This window comes from Vitis vinifera, chromosome 8 (genome assembly GCF_030704535.1).
Source record: "Vitis vinifera cultivar Pinot Noir 40024 chromosome 8, ASM3070453v1".
NCBI lineage: Eukaryota > Viridiplantae > Streptophyta > Magnoliopsida > Vitales > Vitaceae > Vitis > Vitis vinifera.
Window position 1 is genome coordinate 11474723 of NC_081812.1, and position 25777 is coordinate 11500499.

Sequence of the window (25777 nt, forward strand, 5' to 3'; positions counted from 1 at the left end):
TGGAAAGGAAAAGAAGATATCATTGGAACAGTATAAATATATAAGGATTTAGGATTTAAAGTTTAGAGTTTCAAATATGTTTCACAGACAACAAAGTGTAATGATATATTCCACAAGGAGACAGGAACACCTTTTCTCGAGGGGAATGCATATATGTTCAGAAAATGAAACTTGATCCCACTATTGAATGCATGAGGGTTACTTTCTACGATGTTCTATTTGAAAAACAAGGATTATCGAAAGGTGTAATCATTAGATGCTTGGAAAGACTACTGTGGGGGAACATTTCCTGGAAGCATGGGATAGTCATGAGCTGGATTTGATTATGGGAGAATTGTGCTCCAGCCCCAATAATTAAGGTAACTCCAAGCATCATAATTGATTATAAGGACATCCTTTAACCCATTTTTGTCTTTATTATCCTACGCCGCTATCAATAAATTCTCTCTTATTTAACAATTTTTTTTATTTTTCATTGTTTTTTAAAACTCTTTTATAAATAATTAAAAAATCAATATTATTTTCTATTTTTAAATTATAAATAAGCAAAAATTATAATAATGATTCAAATACTATTTTAGAAAATACTTTCTAAAAAAATATTAATTTAAATAAATAAAAATTGTTTTTTATATTTTAGAAGTAAACAATTTAATTATTAAAACACTATTTAAAATAAATATATTCACTGTTTTCTTTTCTTTAATACTAAAAAGTATTTTAAAATTTTATTTTTTACTATTATAAAATAAAAAGTTTAATTTTTTGTTTAATCTTCTTCCTTCCTTATTTTAATAACTTTTAGTATTATATGAAATGTTGTAAATTTGTTTACTAAAGATTTTTTTTAATGATTTGAATTAATTGAAAATTTATTAAAATAAGAAGAAAAAAAACGGATGGATAGTTTTTATTTTAAATACTCAATTAACATGTTTTTGTATAACCTAATTTTAGAAGCGTATATCAATACATAGTAGATATTGAATTTTTCTTATATAAAAGGGTTGAAAAATATATTTACTCATTTTAGATTAAAACAAGTAGTTAAAAATTATATAGATTATGTTTGAATTTGGTTTAAAAATATTTTTCTAATTTTTATTCTTTATTTTTTAAAATAACTTTAATTTTCTATATTGTCTTTTTTTGAAAATATGTTTAATTAAAAAAATGAAAACTATTTTTAAAAATGAAAATTGAAAACCTTGTTTAATATTATTTTTTACATAAAAATAATAAAATAAATAAATAAATAAATTTATTCATTTATTGTGTTATTATACAATGGTATTACATTAACTATAAAGGGAATATACTAAATATACAAAGGTGTATAAGGCTACTCTTTATAAAATATTTCAATCGATTTAGAACTATTACTTTTTTTTTTATCACCCACGAATTGTATACATATGTTATGCACTTTATTTAATTCTTACATGAAAATTCAAATACTTTCCCCAATAATGATATTTGGAAAAAAAAAAATTGATCCTAAGTCATCCACCATTTTCTCAATTAAACTATTGGAAATATGATTAAACACACCTATGTTGACACATAAAGGATATGGAATTTGTGTCACTATACAAGAGTATTACACTAACTGTACAAAGGAAATATACTAAGTGTACAAGACTACCCTTTGTGAAATATTTCAATCGATTTTGAACGACTCCTTTATTTTCCTTGTCACCCAATGATCATACACCTATGTCATGCATTTTATTTAACTTCCACATGAAAATTCCAATATTTTCCCCAATAATGATATTTGGGAAAAAAATTTGACCCTAAGTCATCCACTATTTTTTTCGATCATACCATTGAAAACATGGTTAATACACCTACATAAACACATAACTTAGGAAGGATATGAAATTTATGCCACTATACAAGGGTATTACACTAACCGTACAAAAGAAATGTGTCAAGTATACAATGGTGTACAAAGCTCCTAATAGGTTTTGTACAATTTTTAAACAACTTGAGTTTGACATTAAGACTATTATTGATATATATATACCAAACTATGTCATTAAAACCTTCCCTACAAAAACTAACACATAGGAAATAAAATTAAAATCGATCATGTTTAAATTGTCCATTATAAGTAAACTAAATGAAATATATATTTTTATTATTTTACCTTTATAAACATAATTTCATTGTTATCAATAGAGATTAAAAAATCATATTTAAATGGAATTAAAAATAAACAAAAATTATTTTCGTAACATTTTTATTTTTCTGGGTTTACAAGGAAGAGGAAAATAACTATCCAATTCTAAAAAATTGATTGGTTCATCAGTTTGAATGGTTCAACCGTCGGTTCAAACAGTTTAGCCTCAGTTCAATGCTTGAAACAATTCAACTACTAAATCGAACTAAACCGATACCATGACCAGTTGATGATCTAACCAATTGGACGTCTAGTTGGTTAGATCTTGTTAGAAAAAATAGGCTAATCCAACCTATGTTAATCACCCTAAGGGTGGTGAAAATGGTGATGGTATCTTTTTGAAAATTTAAATTATGTGAATGTAAGAGACAAATATATGCAAGTATATAATAAAACAATATAAAAACAATTGCATATAAAGATAATGCAAACACAAGATTTTATAGTGGTTCAGCGTAACTTGACCTACATCCACTCTCCTCTAGCTTGAGATTCCACTAATTCAAGACTTCCAAACCAAGACTTCAAGTAATACAATTGGATTATGGTTCCAATCAACCCTCTTAGACTTTTGGCTCCAAGCACCTTTTACAATCCTCAAGAGATACCTCACTTTTGAACAACCTCTCAAGTGATACCCCACACTTGAGAATCTTACTCTCAAAGATCTACTAATAATTGATCTCACAAAATCTTAGTACAAAAACTTTAAGCTCAAATGATACAAGAAAAGTAGGATTGAATGGTTCACTAAAGATATGCAAGTTTTAGAACAATGGTGCACTAAAAAATACTCTTCCAATACTCAGATATATTCAAGAAATGTTTGGGAAGGTTGAGCTCTTCAACAATGAATATTTAGAGCCCTTTTATAGAGAAAAAAGCCAAACTAGCATTTAGGGGTTCAACCAGTCGAGTTGGGGGTCAATCGGTTGACTAGCCATTAGCATTTAATGTTTGGCAGATGGCCATTGGACCTCGATCAGATCTCGACCAGACCTTGACCAAACCTTGACCGTTTAAGGTGTGGGTCGACCTGTTCCTTATCCGATTGAACAACCATTCTAGAAGAGAAAGAAGGTTTTTTACACCCCTCGACCGGTTGAATTGGCGGTCGACTGGTTATTGTTCATACCCTTGACCGGTTGAATTGGGGGTCGACCTGCTCCTAGACCTGTTGAGCTGACGATCAATCGGTTCTTTATCCGGTTCAACCAATTGAGCTATTTTTGGCTCAACAACCAATTTTTTCAACTTAAAACCTTTTAAACAAGTTTGAAAAACATTTGACACAAGGTTTTAGTTGAAAACATGAAATCATCTAATTTTAAAATATTTAAAACAAAATAAATCTTTGATGATTTTGGTACATAAGTAAAGAATGTAATGCATAAAAATCCTAGTGCACCAACAACCTTACAAAGAGATCTTTATGAAGTCTGGGTCTTGAAAAACACTTCTCTTTGAAGTGGTCTTTTTCTTCATGATTTCTCATTAACTTGATTTGTCTTTGTGATTTCCACTTTGAAAATCGTCTTGTCTAATCACACTTGAAATATAATCTTTAGTTCTAAACCTTGTTTTATTATCATCAAAACCGAAATTAACCAAACCTTGGTTTCACAATCTCCCTCTTTTTGATAATAACAAAACCAAGGTTGCTAAAAAGCTCCCCCTCGATATATGTTCCTTTGAATTTAGAAAATATTCAATTTTAGAAATTTCAAGAAGTATATTAAGAATGCTAAAAAAAAATATAATCAAACATAAATAGTATAAAAAGCAATTTAGCAATTGGCAAGACATTATTATTAAATATGATGCATGCAATTATAACCAATAAAGCATATAGCATCAATATGAATAGGATTGCTAAAACAATATTGACATTTCTTCCCAAGTTAGTAACCTACCATTATTTCTCCCCCTTTTTGTCATCAACAAAAAGTCTCAATAAAGTATATAAGGGGAATCACATTTTATCAAAAGTTTTGTTTTAAAAAGAATAAACAATAAGTATGATATGATTTCTCATAGAAATGAATCTCCATTTTTTTTCATTTAAGAACATTTTCCAAATAAATGATTGCTCATCCTTAGAGCATTCCCAATTTAAAGCATGATTTGAAAAAAAATATATGGGAGAACATATGCATTAAAAAGATATATATTCATGCATTGAATAACACTATTAGAGCATACAAGCATATGATCATTCAATTTTACCTAGGTGTATATTAAAAAATCTTCTTTTTAATCCAAACCTTGGTTTAACAAATATGATCATTCAAGCATGTGATACCAAATATTATATTATTAACAAAAATTATACCACGTGTTAGCAAAATAATAAAATGATATTGCAAATTAAGCTTTAAAAGGGATACCATTATCAATATTATCAATGCATTCTTTCCAAGGTAAGCATATCCTCCTTTTTGCATGGATTCCTACCAAAATAAATTAACCTTTGGTACTCATATCTTTTTGGGTCCTAGAGGGTTAGTCTTTTTTCCCTTTGGAATAATTTAGAGTTTTGAAGAACATGAGGAGATTTTCTTAAGGGAAAAAAATCACTAATGTGACTTCCTCTTCCACAAAGATTGCAAATAGTTGAATATGAAAAACTAGAAGCTTCCTTTACAAAATAATTCTTAAAATACTTTTGATTTTTAAAAGACTTGTAGCCTAACCACTTTTTATCAAAAATGCACCTTTGACTTGCCATTCATTTTTCTTTTTCAACTCCTCATTTTTATTTTTCAAAAGAGATTTTTGTCTTCTCAATATTTTCAAATTTTTTCCTTAAGCTCATTAAGCTAATTTTGAAGACAATAAATCTTTTTCTTGAGAGAGACATTTTTTAATCCAAGTTTTTCAAAATCAAAATATAATTCTTGAAGTACATCTTGAAACTCATTATGATTAGAATTGGAGTTTACCTCATCTTGATGTTCCTCCAAAGCCATAAAGCACATGATGACATCCTCATTTGTGCATTCTTCTTCCATGGAGTCTTCATCACTTTCACTTTCACTATCTTCCTCTGCATCATCATATGTTAAAGCCATAAAAGCTATACTTTTCTTATTTTCTTCAACTCTTTGATGATTGTTCAAATTTATCTCATAAGTCATGAGTGACCCAACGAGTTCTTCTAGTGAGAGTTTGGTGGGATCCTTTACTTCTTGAATAGCCATCACTTTTGTTTCCCATTTCTTTGGTAGAGACCTTAAGATCTTCATGACTTTCTCTACTTCGGTGTAGGTCTTTCCCAAGTTTTCAAGTTCATTCACCATCACCATGAACCTAGAAAACATTTCTACAATAAATTCAAAATCCTTTATAGAAAATAACTCGTAATCATGCACAAGGATGTTGATTCTAAACTCTTTAACTTGGTTGGTTCCCTCATGAGTCCTGATTTCTAATAGTCTCCAAATTTCTTTAGTCGACTTACATTGCCAAACACAATTAAATTCATTTCTATCTATAGCATGATGTAAGATTAAAACGGCTTTGGCATTTAATTGAACTTTCTTTCTATCAAGTTCATCCCATTCTTGCTTAGGTTTTGGAACCATCACTCCATTTTCTAATTTTGAAGGAATGTGTGGACCATCTTCAATGGCATCCCATAAATCAAGATTAGTAGATTATAAAAACCAAGTCATTTTAGTTTTCCAATAGGGATAATCGGTTTCCGTAAAGAATTGAGGTCGTGTGGTTGAAAAACTTTCAATGTGAGATAAGCTTGATGGATTAGTCATTACCTTTTAGACGGTTAAGTCTTAAATAAGAGACCTAATTCTGATACCTATGGTAATCACCCTAGAGGGGGGGTGAAAAGAGTGATGGTCTCTTTTCGCAAATTCAAACTATGTGAATGTAAGAGATAAATATATGCAAGTATATAATAAAACAATATAAAGACAATTGCATATAAAGTAAAAGAATAGGAAAGAGAGAATGCAAACACAAGATTTTATAGTGGTTCGACGCAACCCGACCTACATCCACTCTCCTCTAACTTGAGGTTCCACTAATTCAAGACTTCCAAACCAAGCCTTCAAGCAATACAATTGGATTATGGTTCCAATCAACCCTCTTAGACTTTTGGCTCCAAGCACCCTTTACAATCCTCAAGAGATACCTCACTCTTAAACAACCTCTCAAGTGATACCCCACACTTGAGAATCTTACTCTCAAAGATATACAAATAATTAATCTCACAAAATCCTAGTACAAAAACTTTAAGCTCAAATGATACAAGAAAACTAGGATTGAATGATGCAATAAAGATATGCAAGTTTTAGAACAATTGTGCACTCAAAAATACTCTTCCAAGGCTCAAATATATTTAAGAAAGGTTTGGGAAGGTTGAGCTCTTCAACAATGAAGATTTGGAGCCTTTTTATAGAGGAAAAAACCAAATTAGTTGTTGAGGGTTCAATCGGTTGACTAGCCGTTAGCATTTATGCTTGGCAGGTGACCGTTAGACCTCGACCGAACCTCGACCGATTAAAGTGTGGGTCGACTGTTCCTCATCCGGTTGAACAACCATTCTGGAAGATAAATAAAGTTTTTTGCACCCCTCGACCGGTTGAACTGGCGATCGATCGATTACTATTCATACCCTTGATTGGTTAAATTGGGGGTCAACCTGCTCTTAGACTGGTTGAGCTGGCGATCGATCGGTTCCTCATTCGGTTCAACCAGTTGAGCCGTTTTTGGTTCAACATCCAACTTTTTCAACTTAAAACCTTTTAAACAAATTTGAAAAACATTTGATATAAGGTTTTAGTTGAAAACATGAAATCATCCAATTTAAAAATATTTAAAACAAAATAACTCTTTGATGATTTTGGAGCATAAGTAAAGAATGTAATGCATGAAATTCCTAGTGCACCAATAACCTTACAAAGAGATCTTTATGAAGCTTGAGTCTTGAAAAACACTTCTCTTTGAGGTGGTCTTCTTCCTCATGATTTCTCCTTGACTTGATTTTTCTTTGTAATTGCCACTTTGGAAATCGTCTTGCCTAATCACACTTAAAATATAATAATTAGTTTTAAACCTTGTTTTGTTATCATCAAAACCGAGATTAACCAAACCTTGGTTTCACAAATCCAATTTTCAAAACCATGGTTTTAATGTTTTCTTATCCTAGAACAAATATAGCTCACCATATAAGAGAAATAATGGATTTTGAGGTGCACTCAAGAACATGCAAGTGGAAATCAATGCACTTTGAAAGAAGAGTTTTGAATTACAAGAGAAAGCTAGGTTGGATTTTAAGGTACACTCAAGAATATATAGGTGAAAATCAATGCACTTTGAAAGAAAAGCTTTGAATGTAAGAAAATAGAGGTTTTTCAGTTGAATGCTATTGTTCTCATACTAATAATGTAATAGAACTATTTAATTTATAAAACATAATCTTGGACACCTAAAAAGGCATAGAACACCCTCAACTAGTCTAACTTTGATTCGATTAATTGACTAGACATTGGACATTAAATATCTTATAAGTAATGTTGGGATTTTTAAGCTCAATCAAAGGTTCACCATATCCTCGATCAGTCAAGGAAAAATCCTGATCGCCTACACCCTTATTACTGAAAAAATGAGAAAAATTTGGGTACCCTCAACTAGTTGCACCTAAAAGTGCATAAAAACTCCTGATACGAGATTTGAAGCTTTCAGCAATATGTGTAACCCTTCTTAAAACCTTTTTAAGTAAGCTTAGAAAGAATTTAGTTCTAGGTTTTGAATTAAAATAATGATTCATCCAAATTTATAATAAAAACATCATTTTTTTAAGCTTACGTGATGATGAAAAAAAGTTTTTAAGTGTATGAGAAAAGTGTTAAACTCAAGTGCACCAATAAAAACCATCTTACAAATTTTTCTAAAACATTTTAAGTCTTTAAGAGAAATCTAAGTCTTCAAGTCATTGAGTTGCCTCCATAGTTGTTTTAGGTTTCTTTAAATTTTTTCAATTAAACTTGAAAACATCATGTGGACCCGTGTTTTTCATATACGTCCCCACTCGACGATGAGATTCGCTTTTTATTTATTTGATGAAAAATATAATTCTTAGAAAAAGACTTGGAGTTGCTACTTATTTTATTTTATTTTTAAAAGGGAAAACAAAATAAGAAAAAACTTTGTGTGACTCATTTGAAAAAGACATGTCTGCAAAACAGAATCTAGTTTGGGAGTCAGGTTACCTATTGGGAAGGTACTGTGGTGAGCCGTAGCACCCCTCTAAGCCTGTATATGTACAACATCTACTAAACGAATTAAGGGAATTGTGACAATTAATTAATTAATTATGGATACTAAAAAAATAATCATGTAAATGAGTATGTGCAAGTCATGGTGAAAATCAATATACACAAAAATAATAATGAAATCTAATTACAAGAATACACAAAATAAATGACAAGAGAATTATGCAACATGATTTATTGAACTAAATAAAAAAAATGATATTAAAAAAATAGTTTTCAAGAAATTTCAAAGGATTTTATTAAAAATGATTTTGAATTAATGATTTCAATTTATTTATTTACAAAAAAGAGTCAATTTAGTTTCTCAATTTCATTTTTATTCAATTTTCAGAAAATTTATTTTTACTTGCTTTTAATTAACTTTATATATATATAACTTTATTTGCAAAAGAATTTTTAATTAAAATTTATTTTTTGGGACAAATTTATTTACGAAACAATTTTTGGACAATTTTTATTAAACAAAGAAATATTTAGACAATTATTATTAAAAAAATTCAAATTCTATTAAAAACAATTTTTTATTTTTCTAAAAGCATTTTTCTGATTTAAAAAAATATATTTTAAAAGTATTATTTTATTAAAACATATTAACTGAATTATTCATCTTATTTAAACAAAATTTCTGGTTTATTCAATATTTAATTTTGTATACAACAAGCAAACATATTAAAACAAATATTTACAAAAACCAATAAAAATAAAACCCAATAATGGTGAAAAATAAAACGTGTACTCAAATAAACTTACAACAAGCTCAATGTCTTCCTACAACTTTTCGAGTCTCACTTTCTTCCATGAAATTTCATGTTCCACGTGTCATAAATTGGTACTCAGTCAATAGGATTGCAGAATGGGTCCATGTAAAAGTAAAAATAGTCCAAATGTAAATATAAAAAAATGTACAAAGTTTAAAACAAATATTCAAACCTAAATCCAAACTTCAAATTAGTTCGATAAATTTCGTCAATCAAAATGGACTCAAATTAGCAAATATGACCCAACAAAAATATCTCACATGTCATAGGCCTTAATCCAAAATTTTCAAATTAATAGTCAAAATATAAGTTCAATTAATCAAACTCAAAACATGATAAATTAAAATAAATTTCATTAGACTTAAATTTAATATCTCATAATCCAAACCTAATTTAATATACAAATCTATATCCACAACCAAAATCAACCCAATTTAATATGCAAACTCACATCCAAAATATACCACAATATTATATCATATCTAAATTAAATAATTCAAATGAGTACAACCATATAAATTATCAACTAATCTAACCTAAATTAATAAATTCCAAATTAATTCACCAACAATAAATTATTCTAAATTTCGTATTAATTTAACAACAACAAATTAACCCAAATTTCATATTAATTAACAAAGCTCAAAAATTTCATATTAATTCAATAATTCAAATCTCAACAATTATTATTAAAATCAAATCAATAAAACTAAAGAAAAGTAGTAGTAGTAGTAGTAGTAATAATAATAATAATAATAATAGAAAATGAGTGTGATGGGAAAGTGAGGGAATGAGAGAAAAGATGAGGGAGTTGTTGGTCGATAGTGGCTCACTGGCAGCAACTAGCCGGTGGTCTCGCCAACAGTGATGAGGGTTGATGGCTTTTTGAAAAACAAATATAAAATAAAATAATAATAAATAAATAAACAAAAAAAAAAGACAATAAAAAAATGGGAGGAAGAAAATGGGATGGAGGGGCGCCGATGTCACGCCATCGGCAGTGGTAATGGAGAAGAAAAATGGAAAAAGAAAAGGAAGAATATAAAAATAAAAAATGAAGAAAAGGCTAGGGAGAATAGTGGAAGGGAGTGTGGTTGTGTGGCATGGGGATGTCTCTAGAAGTGGCAATGTGTGGGTAGGAAGAAGAGAATAGGAGGAAGAAGAAAAAGGCCAAAGGGAAAAAAAAAATAATAAAATCAATATAGGATATAAGGGTATGGCTATGGGAACCAGGGGTATGGGAGAAGATAGAGAGAATGGGTGGGACGGTTAGAAAGGTAGAAAAAAAGAGAAGAGAGAAGAGAGAAAAGAAAGAAAAAAAAGAAAAATGAAGAATAAAATAAAATAAAATAAAATAAAATAAAATAAAATAAGATAATAATAATAATAATAATAATAATAAATAAATAAATAAAACAATATACAAAATAATAAAAATTAAGAATTAAATTGAGAGTGAGTAAAAAATAACACATATAATCGGGATTTAAAATATAAGGATAAAATTGTATTCAAAATTAATATAAAAATAAAATTGTGACAAATTTTGGAATCTACACCTCACTTGATTTAAGTTATTAGTTAACTTAACTTTGTTTTGTAATCATTAAAACTTGATCAATAGAAACCTTAGGTCAACACATTCCATATCGATAATGGAAGATCTCATAAACTATGGCTATGTTTAGGAATTGTTCTCAAGGAAAAAAATTTATTCTTGAAAACAATAGATATATATATATATATATATATATGAAAACATATTTGGTTGTCAATTATTATCAAAACATGTTTTTGAGAATTGCTTTCATAATAGGATTTTTTTAATTATTTATTATTATTTTCACTTGTTTTCTTATGATTGTTTTAAAAAGTAATTGTACAAATCCGACAAACAATTGAAAATAAAACAAAATTTTGCTTTAAAAAAAGAATTAGTTTTAGAAAATATCAAATAATTATTTTTCAAAAAACCATTTCTTAAAATATTAGTAAGTAGACATATGTGTTTTGTGTTTTTAGATGTGAAACATCTTTAATGTTTTTCACTTCTCAAACACAACAAAAATAAAAATAAAATTAAGAACTTTTAAAAAAATATTTGTTTTTACTTACTTCAAATACATGGTTATTTGTTTTTCCAATTTCTTGTTGAAAGCAACTTACTTTTAGATTTCAAATCATTTGTTATATATATATATATATATATATATATATATATATATATTACTGGTATTTGATTTTTCTTTTTATGAATGTTAAATATGAACAACCATAACTAAAGTAAATCTTTTTTTTTTTTTTTACCATATAATACTTAATAGAAATACAATATTAAAAAAAAATTAATACTTAACACTATTAAACATTATTATGTTGGCTTTTTTCCTTATAACGTGTGGTCATATACAATTATATTTGTATGAATATTATTTAAGGGTATCAATTGATAGGTAGGTGAATCAATTGATTGGGCATCCAAAAGTCTTATGTATGGAAGACTCAAATTACAAATGGGGAGTTAGAAAATTTAATTTATATGAATGTGATGTTACAACTTTTGTAACCCCACCATTATGAAATTTATTTTGTACATTATGTTTATGAGTAATGGAAGAAAATGGAAAAGTATAACCTATGCAATTATATAGATGCATTCAAGTTTATAACCCACAATTATCCATTAATTTGTACATAATGAGTGTAAATAATGAGTATAACTCTCATATAGTCTGATGGGAAGACTAAGAGATGTACAATTTTTTTTTTTATAAGTTGAGGTCCCAAGTCACACTCTCATTCTCATGTCTTTTTGTTGTTTTATTTTCAATAACATACACCACACAAGTGACTCATCCACTATATGAGAGTAGTGAGTTGAAGACCTTAACAATACAATTTACAAAGTGACTCAATCTCACTTCGTGGATCAAGGTAAGAAAATGATCATTATTTTAGTATTTACACTTATTTTGTTTTATGCATCCAAAATTGTTTTTAAAATAATTAATTTCGCATAAAATTTATAAAAGTTTGGTAAACATATTAATCATAAGTTCTATTTAGAATCAAGTTAAAAAAAAGAAGATGTCATCTTAGACTCCATGTATGACACATCTACTGAGGACAAAGTCCAAATTATCTATTAAAAGGTACACATAAAAGTATGAAATGGAAATACTCGTCTTATTATCAACTTTAAATGTTACATTATGCTCTTTTTATATCCACTTTAAATTATCCATTGCATTATGCTCTTATTGAGTGGTTGATGCTAATTATGTATCAAAAAACTTATATATTTAATAAATAAAAATTATTTTTATAAACATAGTGGTACATATAACAACATCCTTTAATAAATTGAAAACACCTTAAGAATGCAATTCAAAATGATTGTAAGAGTAAAAATAATAAAAAATAAAAAATAAAAAGAACTAAAAGATGGAGATAGACATTTTACAAAATAATGATATAATAGGGTTTAAAGTTTACTTGATTCCTATATACAAAATTTATCATATTATCATTGTATTTATATTATTCAAAATTAAAATATGGGGAGAAATATTTTACAAAATTCAATTGATTCCTATACATATTAAATATATTATAATATTTAATATTAATGTGTTTTCAAACCTTGTATATTATGACAGTTGTCACAAAATATATTATACATATATTATTTAAAAATAATAATTTAAATATGTATATTATTTCCAATTTTATCACTTCTTGAAATTTTTTTCATTCAATATTTCTCAATATATCTTGATATATCCCTAAAATCTACTTACCAATATATACATACAACTGATGTTTTTATCCTTGGATGCAACTCATTTAATCAATCTATAAATGAATTAGGTCAAATTATAATCCACTCACATGATTTTAACCTATCAAACTTATTAATATGATTACACGAATAATATAAAACAACCCTTTTAATCCATTTATAAGGGAATTGGATCATAGATTGTAAATGAATTGATACACGATTTTAACATATTAAACCTATTAATACAATTATAATAATCTATTTAACCTATTTAAAATTTAAAATTTATAAAAATAATTTTTTAGGGGCTTTTAACTTTTAATGTTTAATTTTTTTTTTAATCTTAATTAGTTTAATTATGTATGTAGTGAAAATTGTAACCATCACTTGCAAATGGACCTTACGGATTGGGACTGTAATGGGCTGAAATTAAAGGCCCAACAGACAGATGGGCGGGGGAGTGGTGATGGGCCCAAGTTTCCTCCTTCCTCCTTCCTCCCTCCTTGTCTTATTCATTCCCTCAAAACTTCATAGGATGCTGGAAAAATAATTCAATTGGCAAACAAATAAAATTTTCAATTATGACTTTTTCTTAATCTCTGTTTCCTTCTTTTTGATTGTCAAACACATTTTGTTTTTAAGTGGCGAATTCTTTCCACTTAAAAACAAATTATTTAACTTTCACTTTTTGATGACCCGAAAACACATGTTGCACACTGATTAATATACACGACACACCTAAGCCTTACTTTTTGGAAAAATAAATAAACAAACAAACAACCGACACACATAATTAACCATGATTCCGCAGGGCCCATTAGGCAAGTGGAATATCACATCATTGCTCTCGGTCACCTGTTTCTTACCTCGATATAATTTCAATGGAGTGAGTGGTCGGTGATTTTCGCCACAATTATGAACCTCAACCTTCGAAAAGTTCGTTTTTCTAAGTTCAATTTATTTCTCCCAGACACTCGATATGTCGCCTTGTGGGCTCTGAATCAAATGGAAGGCCCAATTCTGTGAGGTTGGCGGCCAGCGGCATATGATGGGCCGAGGTTGGGAAATTTATTGAGTAGGGATACGACACCTAGAAGTTATCAAAGTTGGCCAATTTACCTAGAGAGCAGAGGTCGATATTGCTTTCAAATATAGATATTCTAAAGGACTTTTGTTGATCTCCTTTCAATTTTGTTTTCTAAAAGTAAAGGAGATGATAAAAAACAAGAATTGATGGAGGTTTGTGGGTTAAGTTGAGGAAAAGTTGAAGGAGAAACAACTTAACATGGTGGAAAGAATGCATCTAGGCTCCAGAGGATTGATGAAAGAAAGGATAAGTGCATGAAGAGTTTATGGCTTTTGAAGATTGAAAGATTATTTGGAGGGTCCAATGAATGAAAATATCTAAATTTTTTATGAAGAAATGATATTAGGGAACATGACGTCGAATTTTGGATATGGAGATAAGATGGAGAAATTTAACATCGAAATTTGGATGTGAAAAGTAATGAAGGAAGAATTTTATATCGAAATTTGGATTTTCTTTATACTCCTACATCAAAATTTGAGGCAAGGTAAAGTTTTTTTTTTTTCAATTTAAGATGTAATTTGATCATTTCTATTATAGGGTGAAATTTTAGGAGAGGTAAAAAGATTGTGATTGATATTTTTACACTTGTTTTGATGATTTGGGGTATTGAGATGTTGCCACATAGATACTTTTAGGGGTATACGAGCTATGTTGGTAGGTTATTTGAGAATCTTTTGGATATTTTTATAATTCCCATTTTGAATTTAGTAGAGAGTATTCTAAAACATTCTTTTCCTTCCATTTTATTTTCTTGCACTTTCTTGACTATCAATTATAAGAATCAAGATTGGATTTCCTATTATTAGTAATTAAACCTTCATTGCAACAAGATTTGATCAAAGATGTAGAAAGTTTTAGATTAGATAGTGTGATAAATTAGGGTTTAAAGTTGCAAAAAATTTGTAAAATCAAAATTTGGTTAATCTTAATTTCGTTGATAACAAAATAAGATTTAAAACGAATAATTTATGTTAATGTATTTAGATAAAAAGATTTTCAAAAAGACAATAAAGGATAACTTAAATAAAAAGGGAATCAAGAAGAACCAGAAAATCTTAAAGAGAAGATCAATCGAGAATTATTTTTTAGAATCTCTTTGTAAGATTATTAGTCCATTAGTTTCATAATACATTGCATTTTTCCTTTATACACCTATCTTTTCTAAGTTCATTGAAGTACTAAATTGTTTTTAATTCAATCTTAAATTGGATGAACATTTGATTTGAGGAAAAGGCTAATTTTTAATTTAGTTAAAATCATTTTAAAAGTTTTCCAAAAGTTAAGGAGTTATTAATCTAAATTTTTCGGCCTTGATCTAGAATCAAATATGTAATACCAATGCAATCACTCAAGGTGCAAGGGAATCAATTGAGCTAGTTGGGGCAAAAATACTAATGACGGGGGAAACCATGTTGCTATTGGTGAGGTAATGATCACTCTTAACAATAGTAGTCAGTCAATAAGTTGGTTGATCGATCAAACCGAAACTATGCCTACTAACTAATTTAGTCTTCTATTTCATATTTAAAAGTTGTAAACTTCTTATATTGAGTTTGGATAATTCAAAACTATTTTTGAATAATTTTTTAGGCTTTAAGGGAAGGGGGTTGCTTTTTAAGTAAATTTACTTCTAAAGTTGTATTTCATCTTAATGCACCATAAATTTAAATGTATTTGAATTTTAAAAAAAATGAAATTATTTTGAGAAGCGGTGCCATCATATTTTTAATCGAGTTTTGATCTTAGGTGCAAGATTTTATCTTAATAGTTTCATCATTTGATTAGTCATTTAGATTAGATGAGTATAATTCTCAGTTGTATTCCGATTTTATTTCTAATTTGTAATTAGTCATAGTTTGAATAAGAAATAAAGCTAGTTAATCAAATTTAAGAAATCAAGTATTGACATCTTAGATTCACAACTTAAATTAAGAGAATTGACTTCAATCCTATAAATTTGTAGGTGCAAGTCCGTGGGAATCAATCTTGGAAACCCATCTTTACATAGCTTTCCATTTCAAATTATTTTAATTGAGATTAAAATTTTGAGATAATTTAACATCAAGCAATCATTGCCACTTTACCTTTTCTTTTGATGGTAATATTATGATGAATGAAAACAAACTAACCTTATTTTAATATTATAACTTCAACCTATTTTTAAAAACTGTTTTATTTTTAAAAACACTCTTGATAAATAGACCTTTAATTTGCTTTGACTTTTGTTATATTGAAAACACATTAATGTGAAAATGGTACTGGCTTTAATTGACCTCTTCAAAAACTAATTTGTCACCGACATGCATGATCCTAATGGGCCCAACCGGCCCATGGGCCCCAGTGATGTCACAAATCAGTCTCAAACGTTGCCCACGTTGCATGTGTCCGTTAGCCCAATCCATGTCAGTGTGCTTCTCGTGATTCTGTCACCATTATAAAGGTGAACCTCTAATATTCTATAATTATTAAAGCGTCAACGTGGATTGTTTTATAACATTTTTTTTATTTATTAAAAAATAAAAAGAACTAATTTAATTTCACTTTTGTTCTGAAACCACATGTTTCATGCTAATTGAGTGTATATAAAGAAGATAGTCGATGCCATTAGCCTAACTTGGATTACGATTTAAGCATGACCCTCTTGGGCCAGTGGGCTCATCGTTAGGAAAAGGAATGTCAGCCCACATTCCTGGTGTCTGTTAGCCCAATATGATTCTAATTCTAGTCATCCACTAGAGGGTTTGGTTTTTTTTTTTTTTTTTTTAAAACTGAAAAATAGATTTTGATAATAGTTTTTAAAAATTGTTTTATAATATTTCGTAAAATAAAAGTAGGTTAGAAAACCTAAAATTTTTATTATATGTTTTTAATATTTTTAAATATATTTTTAAAATAATTTATATATATATTATTTTATTTTTAATAATTTTACATGTCTAAATAATAATTATTAAAACAATCCAAAACAAAATGAAAATAATTAAAAAATATTTTTTATTTTAAAAAATAAAAAATGGATAAGAATTTTTTGTTGTTAAATATGTTTTTTTTTAAATAACAAAAAATTATTTTTGAAAATAATCATCAAACAAACCCTTCAAATTTTAATGATTTAATTTTTTTTTCCACAATTATCCATGTCCACAAAACAAATTCAAGAAAAGTCGGAAGAAATTACTTCAAAATAAATAGATTTTGAAAATTTTCTGTAAAAAAGCCCGTAAATATTTTTTTTCCAAAAAAAACTAAATAAAACCTTTAAATTATCTGTCAATTCACACCACTGTATTTATATTTCCATTAAAGTCAAAGGTCAAACCCGACTTCCCACCATCTTGCGCTTTTTCTAGAAAACATATTTTTATATAATATTATAAAATTATTTAATTTCAAAATTTGTATGTGTCAGTTACCAGACCGTATCCGCGTTGAATGAGTTTATAAGCAACAATAAAAAAACAAAGCAAGTGGAGTTTACCTGTTTTATGAAATCAATTCATAACATGATATCAAAAAGAAGAAACATCTGCCTCTCTCCTAACGACTCCATTGTTTTCTCCGTGTTGGTTATGAGATTGAGTTTCCTTTAGGCTATGTTTGGTTCCCGGAAAATTTGAGGGATAATGAGAGGGAAAAAAAATACAAAAGAAAAGTAGAAGGAAAGAAAAAGTGAAGGAAAATAAAAAAATAGATTAAAAGTTGATAAATTATTTTTTTTGTTACTTCAAACTCATTTTATTTATTTTAACTCATCAATATAAAGATTAAATAATTTAAAAATACATAAGTTTTTAATTAGTTTTAATTATATTTGATTTTCTTTAATATTTTTCATAGGACAACCAAACATGAGAAAATCATTTTCCTTAGCATTTTTTTTCTTTCCTTTGTACTTTCCGGGAACCAAACATAGCCTTAATGATTCCTTTCTTTTACGCTATCTTTCCTTATGAAAACTTTGATGGAAAATATAAGGAAAAAGAAAAATAAAAAGGAAGAAAAATATAATTTTAAAAAGTATATAAAAATAAACCTTAATTTTTTTTTTCCTTCTATTTTTTCTCACTATTTTCTTCTCCTTACATTTTCCCTATAAAAAAAAATTTAGAACCAAACATATCATTTTAAAAAATTATAAAAAAATTTAATTTATATAAATATAACAACACTTTTAAATCACATCTACATTATGTCAAACAGGTGCTGGATAATGAGTATTAAAAAGTTCTATTTTGATAAAAATGGGTTTAAACTTACTAATACAAAATATACGAAAAAAATAACCTTAAATTTTTTAAATCAATATTATCTTCATTTATTTAAAAATAATTTAAAATACATGTAATCATATAATTATTTCATAAAATACACTTTTTGTTTATTATATCATCAATATCAATTGACAATTAGACTCCTATTAGTAAATGTTTTCTTCTCTTTAAGATATGTTTATTACTACTACTCTTATTATTATTATCATCATTATCACAGGGATTCCACTACTTTTAATATTTGCATCGTTCAAACTACCTCACATTTACTATGAGATGCTTGTTTATGAAAAAAAAAATTATCAACTTTTCTTATGGGATATTTGTTTTTAAAGAAAAAAAATCTCAAATAATAATAATAATAAACATCATATTTAAAATGAATGAAAACATTTATGACAAGGAGCTTAGTTATCAATTATTGTTGATGACATGATAAGTAAAAAAAAAATGATATTTTAAAGAATAATTGTATGATTATTAAAAAATGTATGTATTTCAAATTATTTTTTAAGCATACGAAGTTATTACTAATTTAAAAGATTTGAGATTCTTTTCTTCAAATGTTTTTATATTAATAAAAAAAATCCACTTTTCCCCTTTTTTTTTTTTTTTTTCTTTTTATGCATCCTAAAATAAAATAAAAAAAAGGGTCGCTAATTCTATAAACTTTAAAAAAAATTATCAGATATTTAATTTTTATATATATAAAAATAACAACACTTTTAATCTATCTCAAAATCACATCTACTTGATACCGAAGAATAATTTTTAAATTTGTGAAGCATTATGTCAAATACGCGCTAGAAAAGGAGCAATGGAAGGTTCTATTTTATTTTTTTTACACATTCTAGAATAGAAAGAAAAGGGTCACTGTAAGTCTGTAACAGTGAAATCCGCGGGATTAGATAAAACAAGATATGGCGAAACTTTTCTACATAAATCCATACAGGTCAAACAGTATCAACCCACCAAACATTGATGGAGATGTGCACTTGAAAAAGCTCATTTCTTTTTGTTTTTGTTTTCTTTGTCTTTTTGTTTTTTTGTTTTGTTTTCACTAGGCTCACTCATGGCATTTGCTTAAATTCGTAAAATTGCACCCATGCATGAAACCTAATCATGATATTGAAGAATGTGAGGAACCAAAAGATTAAAAATCGGAGGCAACATTTGAACAGTTGGTGCCTAGTCTAGGTAACTTCCAAGTTCCATGACTCTATCCTCTTCCCCCAAAACAGTGACCCCTTGGAAGAACGATAGAAAATGGGAAGGAGACTTCTACTTTAAGCAAATTGAGCGTGTGGGGTCATTGAAAATCTCCTCACTTTGACTTGTTCACGGAAGAAAATGTCAGTGGGAACTTGCAAACAATAATGCTCGCCGATTCGTTATTTGACTTGAATGGATCATGAGATTACAATTTCCAACTACTCTCCAGAGAAAAAATGAACCAACTAACGGGCAAGTGAAAGCAACGTAGTAGGACACTTGGTTTAGAAGTCTCCGAAACTTTAAAGTGACGAGGAAGCTGCGGCACAGTAGGTGAACTGAAGCAAATTTTAATGTAATTGCAGCCAAATTTGACAAGTATTCACATTTTGTTTGTCACATTCAAGAATTTCAGGTCACCATAATGAAGCCTGATTGATGTAGCTTGTGTTAAAGGCTTAAAGCAGAAAGAATTGGTTCTAGATTTCTGAGTGGGCTCTCCTTCATGTCTTGTACTTAATGGTGACTTTACGCTTTCCAGCTCATTTTGGATTACTTTTTACCTTGTAAGGCGCTGAGAAGCAATTTCCAAATTACATTTGACTATTAGCTGAAATGGGAAACGACTGTTAACCAATCCCACCCATATGATACGGAAATAAAAAAGATTTTTAACTTGGGTTCCACCGTCGATATCCTCCCTTTGTTAATAAACTACACTAACACTCAATAATTTATTAATCAAAACAAATAAAAAAAATTACAATTATAAAACATCCAAAAAAAAACCCTAAACTCATCAATCATGATATAGAAAAAATTTCTCCTCGCAAGTTGATCAAGTAGCTCAATCATGATATTTCGAGCGAAGTGTAACAAAATTAATTTAGATTTTACAACCCAATAATGACTCATTTAGAAAAATAAAAGGTTGCATGTTTTACTGAAAGAGGAGTTACCTTGTATAATTTTATAATAATATTTTTTAATATAAAGAGTACACAAAAGTTTTTAACAATAATACAAATATAAATAAATAAAATCTAAGCCAACATACAAATAAATGTTAAAATTCTCCCATATGGTATGAAAAAAATTTATTTTTTAATAGTATAAAATAATCCTGTTCTTGAGTACAGATGAATTGCTTGGAAGTCTGCGTTCACTTTGGATAACTTTATCTTAAAGTTTCTAAATACTGTGTTTTGATTTCAAACGTTACTTTGAGCTTATACTTGAATAGGCTCTGTTCCTATATACACGCGTTTTATTCACTACTGCTGTGAAGGAATTCGGAAACAGGAGTTCGGGGGACAACTCTGTATTGACATGCAAGGAATCCTGGAAATTGTACATTAACCATAGAAGACAAGGTCGGTTCGGCTTAGAATTTTAGCTGCAATCTTCTTTTTAATTGGCCAAACAAGATTCGATCTTGTGTCAAATCATTCACACATAGGCGAATAAAGCACACCCAGATTCGATCTCTTGAACTTGTATTAAAATATCATGGCTCCCGAGAGTCACACCATATGGATATATTCTACCCAGAAGAACCTAGTTTTCGTGCCAGGGAATCAATGGCCGCTAAATCAACACGTACATTGAAAACGAATGTGAACACACGTTCCCTAATTGTCTTTTTTTTTTTTTTTAATTGTGTGAAAGCTTATTACCGTGTTGATTTTTCCTACTTGTGCACCATCAGTCTCTATCATCCCTTCCAGGGCTTCCTTGTGATTATCTTTTTGTTTTCACCGCAATACTGAACCATGGATTAAGTCTGTACTGGCGCGCGTGTCTGAGTCAAAACAAGTATACTAGTAAACTTATTGTTCATGTGGAAGCTTCTTGTTTACAGGAAGAAATCAAGATAGCCATTCATAGCTTTTGGGCTGTCTCCTTCAAATATCATGCAAGAGACGAAATCTCAATCTTCTAATTCTAAAAGGGCTCCGCGGGCGGTGGAAATGATATTGTCAATGATAGACAGATACAGAATTATTAACAAATATCTCAATGGGGTTAGATCAATCGATAAATATCTTAATGGGGTAGAAAGATAAAAGTCCACATTGAAGTGGAGATTAGTTTTGATATGACAGTATTATTCCCTGTAATTCTAATAAGTCTTTACAGTTTTAAATTAATCCATTACTGTCTTAAGATGGTTTATATAATTAAAAAGGTCTCACTAAATATATAGTGTTAGAAATCTTACAATTTTAAAATAATGTATATGATTAAAAAGAGTTGTATAATGTTAGAACTTTTCTCTATAGGAGGCGGAACATTGCAACTTTAGACTACTCATTTTGAATCTTCTAATTGTAAATATATCATGTTTATGATTGGGCCAGAGCACTGCCCGCCACGCTAGAATATATTGCCGGGCTCAGTCTCCATTCACATCCCTTTGGAATATGTATTTTCTATCTTTGCACGTATATATTTTTTTATATTAGATTGTTAGTAATATTGACTTAGAACCCAAGGAACAGTGTGGGGAAGATCTGTTGTGTAGGATAAATAGAGGATCCCCGTAGAGCCTTCATCAAGCACAGAGCAGCAAACTTTCTTTGTTTTCTTCCCCTGAATCTTCTTCTTCCACTTCTTCAACCATCATGGCTTCCCATCATTTTTCTTCCTCATCATTTTTCACCACCTTCAGGCTCTGCTTTTGCCTCTTATTCCCATTTTTGCTTGGCATGGCATCGGCTCAATTAACCACAAATTATTACTCATCATCATGTCCAAATGCCCTTTCAATCATCAAATCTGCAGTGAACACGGCAGTGAACAATGAGGCTCGCATGGGCGCATCCCTGCTCCGTCTTCATTTCCATGATTGCTTTGTTAATGCAAGTCATCTTTTACTCATCTCCATGTCCATGAGCTAGCTTTTATTATTAACCATTTCATGCTTATTTTCTGGATTATCGCTTTCTTTTAACTTATAGCATTTTATCTACAAAATCAAAGGATTTACCTTCCTACAGATTTAGGCTTCACAGTTGAAGCCACCGTGTTTGCACTATGATAATTTCATCATCAGTTCATAACAATGCCTTCAACACTTCCCTTGAAATTTGTGGTAATTTAATGTATGCACGCCATGACGTAGTGTGCTGTGACTGGTGAAGATAAAGATTATAAAGTTTTGAATTTAGGACAGCATTGATGATTAAATTTTTGAGGCCTTGGTCAAAATTTACCTCTTCAACGTACAACTCACCATCTTTTAAATTAATTTAGTTGATCGTTTGCCACGTAGGTAAAAGAAAATTATTTTGAAGTTGAATTAACATGTATTGATTAAGTTTCCTAACATGTGTAAAACAGGGGTGTGATGCATCAATCCTGCTGGACGACACATCCAACTTCACCGGTGAGAAAACTGCGGTACCAAATGCAAATTCTGTGAGGGGATTTGATGTGATTGACACCATCAAATCTCAAGTGGAGAGCTCCTGCCCCGGTGTGGTTTCCTGCGCTGACATCCTGGCCGTTGTTGCTCGGGACTCGGTCGTTGCTGTAAGTAAATTACCAACTTTCATCATTCGTGAAATTTCAACCATTTTCATATAGTGTATCTCACCTTCCATGCCAAAAAAATATGGAAATGAACTGCCAAGAATACGAAAATTTAGCCACATTTGATAATGAAATGGATTTGTTTCAGTTGGGTGGACCAAGCTGGACTGTTCGATTGGGCAGAAGAGACTCGACCACAGCGAGCTTAAGTACAGCTAACAGTGACATCCCTGCCCCCACTTTGAACCTCAGCGGTCTCATCTCTTCCTTCTCAAACAAAGGTTTCAGTGCCAATGAAATGGTGGCTCTCTCAGGTATATATGTTCCCATTCAAATTAGACCCTTAGAACTGTAACACGCCAAAGAAGAACTAAACTCATGACTGTTTGATCATCTTCCTCAGGATCTCACACAATTGGACAAGCAAGGTGCACAAACTTCCGAGATCGGTTGTACAATGAAACCAACATAGATGCCTCATTCCAGTCGTCCTTGCAAGCCAACTGTCCCAGCTCTGGGGGTGACAACAATCTCTCTCCGCTTGACACCAAAAGCCCTACAACTTTTGACAATGCATACTTCACTAACTTGGTGAACAACAAGGGCCTTCTCCACTCTGATCAACAGCTCTTCAATGGGGGCTCCACGGATTCTCAAGTGACCACATACAGCACCAAGTCCACCACTTTCTTCACAGACTTTGCAAATGCCATAGTGAAGATGGGAAACCTCAGCCCACTTACCGGAACCAGTGGCCAGATCAGAACCAACTGCAGGAAAACCAACTGAGTCATATAGGCCGCTTTTAGTATTCATTTTTGTTGGCAAAATAAGAGCTATTGTATGCTTTTCATGTCATTTGATTTCGCAGTTTCAGCTTTAGTTAAGAGGAATCCTAGTGTGTGATAAATATAATATGATTTGTGTCATCGTTCTGAAATGTAGTTGCAGATGATGTTGGTTGATTTTATGATTGTGCCCATGTAGGAACGTCATCAATTTCCACCCTTATTTTAATAATCAAAATTGATATGATTGCTGGTGAAAATTAGTCAACAACAATAAAAATTGATACAAGCCAGTGAAAATATCAGCATATATGGAGTGATATATATGGAAGACCATCTTAGGCTTATTAGCCCATCTTAGAATTGGCAAGAATTTTTCGAACTACTTTCTCAATCAATATCATTATATGCTATATGATTTTTTATTTTTTTTTATAACCGGTGCCTAACCCATGAAACTTGAACATTTATAGATCATCCCAAAGCCGTACATTTGACTTTGACACTTTTCTTTTTCCATGTTTAAAATAGAATATAATTCAAGGAAAAGTTTGTTCTAATGGAAAAAAAAAAAGATAAATCAAAATAATAACTAAGATTTGTAAAATTTAAACTTAATATATTTAACTTAAAATAATTAGGATTTTATGCATTCTTAATCAAAGGTAGTATCAAGATAATATAATCAAACTTTGATAGGAGTACATAAAATTTTAATTAGTTTTAAAGGGTTTCACTTCTCCATTTTTTCCTTCAAAAGTTTGCTCAAAAAACGACTTTTCTCTATCATAATTGAGGGTATGTTTGAGAACATTTTTAAAAACTGTTTTTAAACAACAGTTTTTGAGAAAAATAGTTTGTTAATGTTTTTTAGGATAAAAGTTTGTTTGGAAACTTGGAATGTGTTCAACTTGCTTTCTATGTTTTCAATTTTTTTAAATACATATTATATATAATATTTTATTTTCAATTATTCTTCATATTTGTTCAAGTATTTTTTAAAACAACTAAACAAAATTAAAATATATTTTTGTAAAATACCTTATTTTCTATTTTTAAGAATGAAAAGTTATTTTCTATATATATATTTTTTTGTTAAACGTGTTTTCCTATCTTGTTATTCTAAAAAAAAAACATAAAACTTGTGAAGGAAGACTAATTAATTTAAACAAAACATCCAAGTGGGGGTGAATTGGGTTAATAAAACTTTTTCCAAATCTAACTGAATTAAGCAATAAACAACTCAATAAATGTAAATAGAGAGGGAAAGAGATTTGCAAATATGTTTTATAATAGTTTGACAAATTCCACCAACATCCACTCTTTTCAAACTCTTTTTCAAATGAGGGTTCCACCATTCCAAAGCTTCTAACACAAGTCTTTAAGCCCTACACTTGGATTCAATGGCTCCAATAAGCACTTACAAGTCTCTTCAAATTCAATCTCAACTTGAACCTTCAATTACTCAATTTTTCTCAAATAAGGAATGATCATATTTTAATGATAGTTTAAATACAAAGAAAGTTAAAATGAACACAAATGAGTGCACTAGAATGAATTTGCAAGTGAAGTAATCAATACACTAGAGGTTGAGAGCTTTGAATGAGCACAATGAGTAGGTAGAAAATTCAATGAAGGTATTCACTTATTGATAAATGCACAACAATTCTTATCAATTTATAAAGAACCAACCTTGGACACCTCAAATAGCACAAATAAGCCTCGATTGATTGAGCTCTAATTTGATTGGTTAATTAGTTGTTAAACATTAAATGCATTACAAGTGACTATTGGTCATTTCTAAGTTTCAGCTGACCCTCAATTAGACCTCAATTAGTTTACAACCAGGAAAGACAAAG

The 25777-nt window shown here is 29.3% G+C and overlaps 1 protein-coding gene across 1 annotated transcript; it reads left to right on the forward strand.

The window, feature by feature from the left end:
- Positions 1 to 22081: 22081 nt before the first annotated feature.
- LOC100263665 (cationic peroxidase 1) lies at positions 22082 to 24070 on the forward strand. Its single transcript, XM_010655057.3, has 4 exons — positions 22082 to 22457; positions 22939 to 23130; positions 23279 to 23444; positions 23534 to 24070. The coding sequence occupies exons 1-4, from the start codon at positions 22221 to 22223 to the stop codon at positions 23917 to 23919; spliced, it is 981 nt and encodes a 326-aa protein (XP_010653359.1). The 5' UTR covers positions 22082 to 22220; the 3' UTR covers positions 23920 to 24070.
- The last annotated feature ends 1707 nt before the right edge of the window (positions 24071 to 25777 follow it).